The following is a 13,754-nucleotide window of genomic DNA, read 5'->3' as shown; positions in this document are numbered from 1 at the left end:
AGAGCTTTGTTCTCCTCCGCCGCGTTTTTGGGTCTACGCCGAAAACATTTTGTTGAACTTCGTGGTGGGTCTCTCCGAAACTCGCCGGAAAGTTACCACAGCACGCCCGCGGACCCCTGTGCGGCAGAAAAATAAATCGGCTAATTAACGGCAAAATCGACGACTCTCACCGCCGTCCTCCCGCCTCCTCCGCCCAGGGTTCATTCCGCCGCCGCTCATCTTCGGCATCGCCATCGACATGACGTGCGTGCAATGGTCCGAGCCGTGCTCGCGCACGGGCGCCATCCTCGCCAAGGGCAGCCGCGGCGCCTGCGCCCTCTACGACAGCGAGTCCTACCGCCGAATCTACGTCATCCTGGCCGTGGCGCTCAAGGCCACCGCCTTCCTGCTCTACGCCGCCACGTGGGCCTGCCTGCGCTGCTCGCCGGCGCGCTACCTCCACTCCGGCGGCGCCAACGGAGCGGCCAGGTCGGCGGCGGCGGCCGCGGCGGCTGCGGCGGCCGCGGCGGCCGCGGCGGCCGCGGCGCCGGTGCCGGGCGCGGCCGCGTTCAGCCCGTCCGGTCCGGGCGACGGAGCGGCTGAACGGGGCCGGGCGGCCGGGCCGGCGTCCCCTCTGTCGGCGGGTGGGAGGCCCGGCGGGCTGAGGGCAAAGTTCGTCTACAGCCTGGACGATCGCGAGCTCTGCGAGAACATGGAGACCGTGCTGTAGGCTCGGGGCCGGCGCGACGGACCCCGCGGTTCGCCAATCCGAGGGGCGCCTCTCCGGAGAGCCCCGCCGGCGCTGCCGTCCCGCCACGCTCGTCGCGAAGGTGCCGATGCCCCGTCGCGCGCGGGCCGACCCTCCCGATCCCAAGCGGTGGGCTGCCGCCCTCCAAATCCTTTTCACCGCACGGCGATTTTAAAAGGGGGAAAGAAAAGCGACACGATTGGCTCCGCAAACTCGGCGTGCGCGTGTCAAAGGGTCTGACTTGGCAGCCGAGCCCTGCGAATCGGTAGCGTTGGCGAGCGCGCGATCGCTCGAGCGCTGGATCAGCCGTCGAGGCCGCCCTCCGGCCTCGACGGCCTTGTCCACGGAAGGCGCCGGGCGGCATTGGGGGGAGGGGGGCGGTGGGGGGGGGGGCACGGACTGCTGCGGTTGTTTCGGGGGAGCGACCGCGACGGCGTCACCCCGGTGCGCCTCACAGTGCCTCACAGACGGAGACGGTGTGGTGACGACGCGCGGGGTTGAACGGGCATTGGGGACGTGTGAAATTGCGTGCGAGCGGGAGGTTGGGGAAGCGTTTGAGCGCGTGACGGCGGGGAGAGAGCGTGGCAGTGCCGCTGAGTGTCCCTCTCCCCGGCACGTGTGAAAGCGCATAAATGGTGTAAGAACGCAAAATTGTTAAACGAAAATAAATGCACACAAACACCAAATATCGCACAACACTTGCACAGCACCGGACATGTGACAATGCTGATTTATATCGCTATGCGATAATACATTTCTACTGAAAAAGCACTTTCAAATATTTTTTTAAAAGTGACTTTCGCAAAAAGGAAAACAGAATTCCTGTATAAAGTGCTGAAGATATAATATACTGAAATGCAGCTAAATGAATGATTTTTATTTGATTCTCGAAAACGTGTACATAGGTGTCTGTGTCATTACCGAGATAGTCATCACTATTGTGAGTACCCCAAGCCAAAAACACCATCATCCATCGCGGTTCGCAGTGGCGAGATGGGTCTACATGTTACAACGCCGACATCGCCGTTGTGTTCATCGGTACTTACTTTCGAACATTGGGTGCCTTGTGTTTGTGGTCACAACCGCAAGTGCGTGGCCACGACTTGACAGCGACTCAAGCTCAGACTCTTGATCACGATGCCCACACTGTTTTCCCCTTTGCGTTTAAACCCGTGCGTCGCCACCTCTGCCGTCGCAAAAATGTGGTGGCGCGCACGCGTTTTTGTTGTTGTCTTGGCGCGCGGTTGTGCCACACCAGCGCGCGTGCGTCTGCATGCATGCGCGTGCGTGCGTGCGTACGTACGTGTGCGTGCGTGCGTACGTACGTGTGCGTGCGCACGCGTGCTACGGAGAAAACAACGGAAGGCAGTATTGCCAGCTGCACCATCGGTTGCAGCAAGCGTGAGACGTTCGTTAGAATTGTCACAGCTTGGGGTCCTATAAAACGAAAGAAAGAAGTACCTCTCTGTTTTTCCACTTGGCACATCCGTTTCGAGCCGGGGGCCGTGCCGACACGGCCCAGCGATAGCCGATGACTCCCGAGTCACCGGTTAGCGGGAGTCGCCGGTTATCTTTTTTGTCCACCGCAGAAGCCGAGCCGTGCCGCTGACGTCACACGCAGATGACGTGGTGGCTACACGCTCATGCGCACACACCACACACGCAGATAAGACAAATATCTCCCGTGTAGCCTCAACAGACTGTTGGGGCAAGTGCTGTTAGCGAGTAGCACCTATGAAGGCCGGCACGGCACACGAGGGGGTGGGTGGCCAACACCACGCCCGGCTGCCTTTGTCTCCCGAGTAGCGATGTTCACACACCGCACCAGGTACTAATTTTAGTCTGAGTCGACCTAGGGGAGGATCGGGACCGGTTCAGATAATTGTCACCGGTGTTGGCCATGAGCGGCAAGCAAACTCGAGTCGCCGGGTTCGTAGCGCAGCGCGCCAACCACTGCACTGCCGCTCTCCACATACGCAGACATACACAATCACACACATACACAATCACACACATACACAATCACACACAATCACACACATACACAATCACACATACACATACACAATCACACACATACACGATCACACACGTACACGATCACACACGTACACAATCACACACATACACAATCACACACATACACAATCACACACGTACACAATCACACACATACACAATCACACACATACACAATCACACACGTACACAATCACACACATACACAATCACACATACACAATCACACACATACAGGATCACACACGTATACGATCACACACGTACACAATCACACACATACACAATCACACATGTACACAATCACACACGTACACAATCACACACATACACAATCACACACATACACAATCACACACGTACACAATCACACATACACAATCACACACGTACACAATCACACACGTACACAATCACACACGTACACAATCACACACGTACACAATCACACACGTACACAATCACACACGTACACAATCACACACATACACGATCACACATACACGATCACACATACACGATCACACATACACAATCACACACATACACAATCACACATACACAATCACACACATACACAATCACACATACACAATCACACATACACAATCACACACATACACAATCACACACATACACAATCGCACGCATACATAATCACACGCATACACAATCACACACATACACAATCACACATACACAATCACACATACACAATCACACATACACAATCACACATACACAATCACACACATACACAATCACACACATACACAATCACACACATACACAATCACACACATACACAACCACACACATACACAATCACACACATACACAATCACACATACACGATCACACATACACTTTCACACATACACGATCACACACGTACACAATCACACACGTACACAATCACACACGTACACAATCACACACGTACACAATCACACACATACACGATCACACATACACGATCACACATACACGATCACACACATACACGATCACACACATACACAATCACACGCATACACAATCCCACGCATACACAATCACACACATACACAATCACACATACACAATCACACACATACACGATCACACACATGCACGATCACACACATACACAATCACACACATACACAATCACACACGTACACAATCACACACGTACACAATCACACTCACACACATACACGATCACACATACACGATCACACACATACACAATCACACATACACAATCACGTACACAATCACACATACACAATCACACACATACACGAGCACACACATACACGATCACACACATACACAATCACACACATACACAATCACACACATACACAATCACACACATACACAAGCACACACATACACAATCACACACGTACACAATCACACACGTACACAATCACACACGTACACAATCACACACGTACACGATCACACACGTACACGATCACACACATACACAATCACACATACTCGATCGCAAACATACACAATCACACACATACACAATCACACATACACAATCACACACATACACAATCACACATACTCGATCGCACACATACACAGTCAAGAAACTCAGACGCATCTTCTGGCTTCCGACTCGCTCTGTCTCGCTGGACCCTAGTTTGTCGAGCATCTTCAAGTGTGATGACATCACGTGCCTTGCTTGGCCCCGAGCCAGATCCAGATGTCTTCTTGTGAAGCCAGCGTACCACGTTTTGGTTCCGGCTGGGCTGGGCAGCCAGTGGAAAATCCAACCGTACCATGAGGGTTCCGGGCTGGCTCGGGTCAGATGTGCCAATGGAAAAAAGAGGTAAATATAGCACGCAGCATTGGCCAATTCCTGAATGTGCTGGGTGCGGGTGGTTCTGCGGTGTTGTTTATGGATCGCAGAGATGTGGAGAATGAATTTTTAAAAATCCACCCGGTGTTAGCAGTAGATTTAGAAACGTGCGTTTAGACTTTGATGATGAGATTATGCACCCCCCCCCCCCCCCCCGCTAGGAGGTTTCTGACAGTGTTGTCCACCTATCCGTAGGTTTTCCCCGGGCACTCTGTTGATTTCAACATGAAACAATCTTTAAAGCAAAGCAAAATGTGCGGTGCAAGTTATAATTAAAAACAATTCCTTTACGCTACACTAGAGGGCATCGTTATTTCTGCGGGTCCTCGGCTCAAACTCCCCCCTCCATCATTGTCCGCCTGCGACTTGGCCGCTCCGTTGGCGCCGCTGGAGTGGAGGCAGCGCAGGCGGGGCCACGTGGTGGCGTAGAGCAGGAAGGCGGTGGCCTTTCAAGCTATGAAGCTCATCTTTATTCTCCTGGCTCTCGCCGATTTACCAGCATCTTTTTTTTTCCAGACCACTCTTCGTGAAGTGCGCACCTCTGAGCTTGTGTCCCAACCGCATATTTATTTTCTGCATCGTTCTGAGGCTTCTCTCCTCCCTAACCTGCTCTTGAACTTAGACCATTAACCATTTTTCTCCATCCGACTAAATGGGGCTCCACAGTGGCGAGATGTTAACTCCCTCGCCTGGTATACAGGAGGTCGTGGGTTCGATCCTGACCCTGACGCCTGCTGCATATTCGGAGTTTGCGTGTTCTCCCCGTGGTCGCGTGCATTTTTTTCTCCCCACATTTAGAATGAACATCACGCATTTAGAATGTTTGGCTTCGATACATTTGCACGCGTTGCTAAGCCACTTCGCTGAGCTATCATTCGTGATAGCCAGGCCGCTTCTCAAAAATAGCCACGTGGCAGTTCAGTATGGGGGCCTTACCTGGTAAAATAAAATTGTAACAAAAAGAAATCTCCATTGGACCCCGCAAAGCCCCTTGTCAAGGCTTTCAGTCGTCGCCATGCGTCGTCTCCCTTTCTCAAGAGTGGCAACGTTTTCCGTCGCATGCAACGCTACGCTCCACATAGCAGGGCCCGCGCGGGTCGGCTTTTCTTCAAAATCTCTCCTCGTTCGTTTTGTGAGCCAACATTCTTCTAAGATTGTCGAGATGAGCGATGGGAAAAAAAAACCGTACACATATAGTGCCAGATTGCCGTCATGCAGGAGCAGAGCTCTGTGTGGCCTGGCGATTTTGACCCCCCGTGGTTTTCACGATGGAGAATTCGCGAAAGATCTCTCGAGAAGTTGAACATTCGTCAAGAAGGGAATCTGGGTGGTGCTCAGTTTACGTTGGCGGCTCCAAATTCCACATTCCTGTGGCAGGGTCCAGTCTTTACATATAGGACACCCTCCGTCAGTATGATTATTCCAGTACGATTGTCAGATCTTAATGTTTCTGCAAATTGTGGAGTTGCAAACAGTTAAGGCTGAGTGAAATCTGCATCGATTTTAAAACACATTCCTATACCACTTGAAAAAAAACGAATAAAAGTTGCTGTGTAGCCAAAAAAAGTGAGTATTTTTATAGGTGGTTTATGTGTCCAGCACACAGGTTTGTACATTAAGTGAATTTAATTTCAAAGTAACAATAACGGAGAGCGACTGATCGCTTGTAAGAATCTATTTTTACTTGTGTACTGCAAAGAGGGATGTGTTTTAAATGTCACACTTTTATTTTTTCGTAACCATGGAGCTTTCTCAGAGAACATGTTTGTTGTTATTATCTTCATCATGAATCGCAAGCCAACGCTGCATCTTCACCTTCGTTTCAGATCCCAGAATTCTGCCGAGGATTATTTTTATACACGGCCATTAACAAACAAACGAGTTGGTAAAACTTACAGCCTGTAGTTTGAACAAAGAATTATAAAACCCGCTGTATATCCGAATGTGTTTTTTGTTGTTGTAAATATGATGTAACGTATATACAGTATATAAAACTTGAAGATCATATTGTGTTGTGTCTTGCAAAAAATGTGTTCCTGTTACTAAATATTATTTTGGGGCGGAAACAGGTGGCACATTTAGACTGCGTATAATACACATGGCTTCATAACATTCACGTTCATGGATATGTAGTGCCAAATTTCCATTTGCATCCGGCACAAAATCTAATTCATAATATTACATTATGAAGTCATGTAAGTAATAAATAATGTTTGAGGTCTTGATGTAGCATTGCATATGTGCGTGTGTGTAGGAATGATACCCAATAAAACAATTAAAGACCCACGGTTGCTCTAGCTCAGTAGAAAATGCTTCATTTCGATAACACAACAAAGAGTTTCTTGGGAAAATGTATCCCGTTTTAAATCATGGTTGGGTCGCGAATAAATGCCAAGCAATTTTCACTTGCATCAATATTTTATTCGCTTACAAATTTAGCATAGCGATTCTTTCTTTTTTTAAGACCAAAAATATTTAATAATCCATCATTGTCGTTGCACAAAATCTAATTTTAGCTCACCCTGTCCTTGACAATAAATGTGCACTCAAAGTGGGCTGGAGAGGCATTTGGATAGCACCGGCATTCTCGTGAGGAGCGCATCCTGGATGATGTTTTTTTTTTGTCTCATTTGCAGCGCGCAGGACACGCATGCACCCCGGGACACGTCCGGCAATGACGCTGCCTCGGCTCCCCGGCCGGGCCAGTGCGCATGTAACAGCATAGCTTCGGTGTTACCGTCTCGCACACTCAACCAATGTACGAGTGCACATCGTGCACGTGGGGCTTGCTTGGTAATTAGTGCTGAGCAGAGGTCGCTCAGGTCCAGGAGATGGGAGCTGTCGCAGTGTTTGTTGCATGGGGCAGTGGTTTATCTATTGGAATATTTACGATGTTTGCCTAACACCTAGGTTTTTGCAGCAAATATTAAGAATGATTATTGATTTTTGGGGCGGGCCACGTAATGGCCTTGGCCAAATTCGTGTTTTTGGACCCTACACCACCTGACACAGCCAAACAAATTTAATGATCACGTGTACAATTATTTAACACACCGATTATTACGTCATTTAATTGAACAGCAAGGATTTTCTGAATCTCAAGGCTCACGTCCAGGAGAGTCCTACATTGGGACGATTGTCCATTTCCATTAAAGAGTGTTTTTTTTATTCTTCCTACATTAGAGATGAATCCAGATGACCTGAAGACAACTCATGCATATGAGAGGATAACGTTCAAAACGCACACACAGACTGGGTCACAACCCATTCGGTGTACTGCCATCACCGACCGTGCCTCGTAGTCCAGTGGGTTTGGGAATTTCAGAAATCCCACCTGATCCACCAACCCTTACCCTCCACAAATGCTGCATCACAGGGCATGTGCCACCAGGCCTTGCTATACCTCTTCCATCTCACCTCGCAAGGCAGTCCTGGCCCATGGAATGATAAGTGCAGTGTGCATCTTTACCAAGAGAGGTTTTGTATCATGTATCTGACGTCAGGTTGCCTTTCCACTCCTGTGTGACATTCTCTGGGCGACAGCTGAGTTGTATAAATCAGGTGGAGCCGAATGTGCAGTGGTGAATTAAAGATGCATGACTTACATTTCCTCTTAACACACTGCTTTGAGATGCACTACTTGAGATGCATTAGTTTGCCCTTAGAGCAGTGCAATGACTCCAGTCTGATGTTTATGCTGCAGTGATGGAATGAGCGAAAACGAACTGGTCAGAAAATATTACCAACAGAAATGCAAATATTTGAACTCATTTCCCAAACTGATACCCTAATATGTACAGTGTGTTTCCGTTACGAGGCACTGCTGGTGATGAATGTGGTGAGCTATTTATTATTTCTGGTGACGAATGTGGTGAGCTATTTATTTTTTCTGGATTTTGCCTTTCAGTTCGAGCAAGGGTTGGTTAAGCAACATCTTTTTTCATGATTGGAATTCCAAACCATTTTGTACATGGTTTGAATCGCAGCCTGGTCATCATGTTTTCCACATATATATGCCTATGACAGGACCATTAAAAAACCACCGCCTGTATATCTTTGGCCTTGTAAAGCCTAAACGGTGGCCAGGCAGTGTAGATGAGGTCATTCACTTTCGTGGGGTTGAGCATGAACGCAGGTACTGTATTGGGATTTTTATTTGTTAAATCCGTGGGGTATTTCTGTTAAATCCTGGAGGTCATTGTCACGTCGTCAAAGAGTGAAACCCCCCACCTGCCAACTTGTGCACGGAGACCTCGGGTGCTGGGCGAAGTAGCCTGTGCTCTCTGTGCACGCGTGCTTGGAGCTGGCATTGGTTGTGGGCCCCTTAAAGCCCCTCTAATCGTGCCTCGGTTTCTGTGGGCAGGCCAAGTCGCTTGGGCTCGAGCACCAAGCGAATTGGCCTGAACTAGAGTCAAAGGAGAAGTTTGGTGGAATTTTCCACGAGTGTTCCGAGTTACTCAACGGCGAGACCTTTTCCGGAAATAATTCCGAGCGAGACTTGATCGGAAATACTTGTGAGTCAAATGCCACGACCACATTGATGACTTTAAATGCATACCATTAAATGTTCCAGCTGCCTACAACATTCTTGTTGCTGACATGCTTGGTCGTGCTATTTTCGACTCGGTACGAATTCTGATAGTTGGAAATGTATGTGTGTGTTGAACTCCTTTCAAGTGCAAGTACAGGCCAGCGGGTGAAGAACTCGAGTTGACTTCAAATTATGGAAATGCCGTGGCGGGGGAGATAATCCCGAGGACGTACTCCCAGACTGTGACTCCAGTTCTGATCCGCGCAGAAATGCGGTTTTATTTCGTTCGACATCCATGCCCCCCCGGCCTCCCTCTCCTCTTTCTGTGTGGCCCTGAGTTGATGTGTCCCATTTTTAGTGTTGTATAAACGTGCCTTTTTCAAACCAATGGCTTTGCGATCGTTTTTGTTCGTGAACCGCGGTGTTACATCGACCGAACAAGGAGAGTGGCGTCTCTGACGTACAGCAAATCCCTCGTTTCTGCTCGCGAGGGTTTTTTTTAATTCAAGGGACACTATCCATCCACCCCCGAGCTCATCCACCCTCGTCAACCGTGTGGGGTCTCACACCTCGTCCGCAAGACGGCCACATTGCCTACGGTCCAGAGGTGGACCTAGAACCGTTACAAAGGAGGGGGGAGGGGAGAGCTTGGGGTTGGCAGTCCCACAAGTTTAAAATAGGGATTCATCATTGAATTGTGGGGTCAGAGCGCGTGAGTAGAACGTGACGCGTCGTGCACGCTGCTCCACGTCACACAGCCAACTCATGAAGTCGTCACGTGATGACCAAGCGTGGAGGAGGGTTTTACGACACACATTTTTTTTACTTACGCGTTCTGGTTAAAAAAAAAAATATGCATAATCGTATTTGTCGCGAAACCCAACTACGTGTTAGTAAAAAAAAACATTCATCACGCCCTACATTAATTTAATTGTAGTGAAAAAAAACATGAAACGCACCTTCTCTGCTGAATATCACTAAAATGCCGATTTTCGGGGCATCGGGGGTGGGGGGGAGGTCACCTCGCCCCCTCCCACCGCCACTATCAAACTCGTTCGCTTGCCATCTCTGCTTCTTATTCCCTGCTTCTGTTGCAAGGCAGTGCTTGGTGAAGGCGGAAGAAACTCGACCGAGGCTGTGTGTCCAGGCCCGTCAAACGCGACTCGATGCGTCGTCAATGCAAATAAATCGATCTCGTAGCGAATTTCAGGAACACTCCAATGGCGTCACTGCGGCGCGTTTAAACACGTGGTTGCAACCACAGCGGCACCCCCAAGAGAATGTGCGAAAGTCACAAAGTCTTTGCTTTATCCTCCTTCATATTCTTCTATGCGGTGGCTTCCAACTCGCACTGGGCACCTTGGAGACACTCACACCTGTACAGTGAGGGAAAAAAGTATTGGATCCCCTGCTGATTTTGTACGTTTGCCCACTGACAAATAAATGATCAGTCTATAATTTTAATGGTAGGTTTATTTGAACAGTGAGAAACAGAATAACAACAAAAAATCAAGAAAAACGCATGTCAAAGATGTTATAAATTGATTTGCATTTTAATGAGGGAAATAAGTATTTGACCCCCTCTCAATCAGAAAGATTTCTGGCTCCCAGGTGTCTTTTATACAGGTAACGAGCTGAGATTAGGAGCACACTCTTAAAGGGAGTGCTCCTAATCTCAGCTTGTTATCTGTATAAAAGACACCTGCCCACAGAAGCAATCAATCAATCAGATTCCAAACTCTCCACCATGGCCAAGACCAAAGAGCTCTCCAAGGATGTCAGAGACAAGATTGTAGACCTACACAAGGCTGGAATGGGCTACAAGACCATTTCCAAGCAGCTTGGTGAGAAGGTGACAACAGTTGGTGCGATTATTCGCAAATGGAAGAAACACAAAAGAACTGTCAATCTCCCTCGGCCTGGGGCTCCATGCAAGATCTCACCTCGTGGAGTTGCAATGATCATGAGAACGGTGAGGAATCAACCCAGAACTACACGGGAGGATCTTGTCAATGATCTCAAGGCAGCTGGGACCATAGTCACCAAGAAAACAATTGGTAACACACTACGCCGTGAAGGACTGAAATCCTGCAGCGCCCGCAAGGTCCCCCTGCTCAAGAAAGCACATATACATGCCCGTCTGAAGTTTGCCAATGAACATCTGAATGATTCAGAGGACAACTGGGTGAAAGTGTTGTGGTCAGATGAGACCAAAATGGAGCTCTTTGGCATCAACTCAACTCGCCGTGTTTGGAGGAGGAAAGGTGTGACTCAAGAAGAAGCACATTAAGGTCCTAGAGTGGCCTAGCCAGTCTCCAGACCTTAATCCCATAGAAAAGCTGTGGAGGGAGCTGAAGGTTAGAGTTGCCAAACGTCAGCCTCGAAACCTTAATGACTTGGAGAATATCTGCAAAGAGGAGTGCGACAAAATCCCTCCTGACATGTGTGCAAACTTGGTGGCCAACTACAAGAAACGTCTGACCTCTGTGATTGCCAACAAGGGTTTTGCCACCAAGTACTAAGTGATGTTTTGCAGAGGGGTCAAATACTTATTTCCCTCATTAAAATGCAAATCGATTTATAACATTTTTGACATGCGTTTTTCTGGATTTTGCTGTTGTTATTCTGTCTCTCACTGTTCAAATAAACCTACCATTAAAATTATAGACTGATCATTTCTTTGTCAGTGGGCACACGTACAAAATCAGCAGGGGATCAAATACTTTTTTCCCTCACTGTATGTCTGTACACACAAGTCCCAGGTAAAATACAGTACTTGAAAATGTATATCGGTAAAAGTTTGCAGACTTGGTCATCCACTGCTTGATGAAGGCCTCATCCCAGCCTCTCAGTCACGCGGGTTTTTTTTTACCAATGCTGGTCCGTGTGAGTTTACTTACCAGTGATGTTCACCACGGTCATGAACACAACTCATGTGCCTGGGTTCATAGGGCACTGCGCTAACCACTGCGCCACCACTCCACACTTACGGCTGCATTTTTAAAGGTGAATGAATTAATCCTAAAGTTAGTGAATGTTACAAAATAACCATCACGGTCATGTTAACTGTCCTTTCATGTATCTCCTGAACACGCGCGCGATCATTTGTGCCCCTGTTGAGAATATAAATAACATAAATAAACGGACAATGTACGCTGCTTTCCATCATTATCTCACCACATTAGGATAGTATTTAAACGTCCCAGCTGCCATCATATTACCGTATTAAACCGAGCAAAAATCACCCCCAGAAGGCTCGTGTGGCTGATGGCACGTGCTCAAAAAACACTTGTCTTCTCTGTGGAGGACACAACTATGGACAGGAAGGCGTATTGTCTGCTTGTGTTTTTTGTTGTCGCTAAGGATCTCCGCTTGTCCTCAAACTGCGAACAAACGACACTGTCCCCCCGAAGGACCGCGATGGCTAATTTCGCCGCGAGGAGGCACTGGCGGCTCGCGTTGACGCCGACCTCGTGGCAAGGCGTCGCCGCGCGACACACCCCGGGGCGCACGCCGGGGGCGGTGCTAACCCCACGGGCACGCGTGGCCACGCCAGTTTCACGATCGGTATTTACACTGCAGGAATCCGAAGAGCTATAAAGCTCTTTTTTTCACAGATGTTCCAGTAGGGTCAGAGAGTTACTTGGACGAAGGCCTCCCCCAGGCCATTGCCATCCCGTGCGACCACCAACAATGCCATCTCACTCCGGCGCGCGAGCTGGTGTCGTGGCTCCATCTCCACACCTGTGGTCGACCCTCACGGGCGTGATGTGAACAGCCTCGTCCATCGGAACGTCAGTCCTTCTTCAAGTCACGACGTCTTGCCCCGCAAGCACCACTTTTGGCGAGTCAAAACAGGTTTCTCGTTTGAGTCGTCTGTTCCACAACTTAGTCAGTATTTTCTGTCTCCTCAGTGTATGCGATCAGTAATCAGGCATGCGTGCTTCTCCGTAACTTTCAGACGCAGTTTCCTTCCTCTGTCAATGTCCATGGTTCTGCCTGTCACCAAAACACCCGCCACTCAGATTTAGGACGCTAAGTAGAGTTGACCCTGGCTAGTTGTTGGATGGGCCACCATACAAAACAGGTTGGTGTAGATTTCGATTTAAAGCTTTCGTGACTGCAGGGATTCATATTCTTGGTTCTTTCGGTAAAGTCACTGCCACTTTTTTTCAAATTTTCTTGCTGTGGTTTTCACACCTGATGATGATGGCTTGTGTTGCAGTCGAAACGTCGTGAGAATAGTATTGTTTTATATTTTTATTATTTTATTGTTTCCCTTCTACGTGACTTTACCGGAAGAACCAAGAATAGGTTGGTGTAGGTTTGCGGGAAAACGTAGTGGTCAGCAGAGGGCAGTACAGCGACATCTATTGAACTCTATCTGTGCCCCCACGTCTCTGCTGGCCGCCTCCACCAACTCGCACTGACCAACGTGGTGAAGTATGGTCACATTGACCATCATGACATGCACTTGCATGGGGGGGGGGGGAGAGGCCGTCATCCAGCAGTGGATAATTAAAAATAACCTTTAAAAAGCACCTATGAGTTCTAAGGAACAAAACGTCAAACGTCCAGCAAAAAAAACCTCTCAAAGTTGTAACAGATTAGCG

General features: G+C 48.6%; 1 protein-coding gene across 3 annotated transcripts in view; it reads left to right on the top strand.

Annotated features, from left to right (window-relative positions):
• The window catches only part of SLCO3A1 (solute carrier organic anion transporter family member 3A1), a 100,623-nt gene extending 91,098 nt beyond the window's left edge, over positions 1–9,525 (top strand). For all 3 annotated transcript variants that reach the window (XM_076073005.1, XM_076073006.1, XM_076073007.1), the window contains one exon: positions 198–9,525. In XM_076073005.1, coding sequence (XP_075929120.1) covers positions 198–709 — 512 coding nt within the window. In that variant the 3' untranslated portion in view covers positions 710–9,525. The remainder of the gene's footprint in view (positions 1–197) is intronic.
• Positions 9,526–13,754: the final 4,229 nt, after the last annotated feature.

Source organism: Petromyzon marinus, chromosome 40, assembly GCF_048934315.1.
Source record: "Petromyzon marinus isolate PM22_M1 ecotype Great Lakes invasive population chromosome 40, UKy_Petmar_22M1.pri1.0, whole genome shotgun sequence".
Taxonomy (NCBI): Eukaryota; Metazoa; Chordata; class Hyperoartia; order Petromyzontiformes; family Petromyzontidae; genus Petromyzon; species Petromyzon marinus.
The sequence above is the reverse complement of the archived record's forward strand: the minus strand, read 5'-3'. Positions and strand labels throughout refer to the sequence as shown.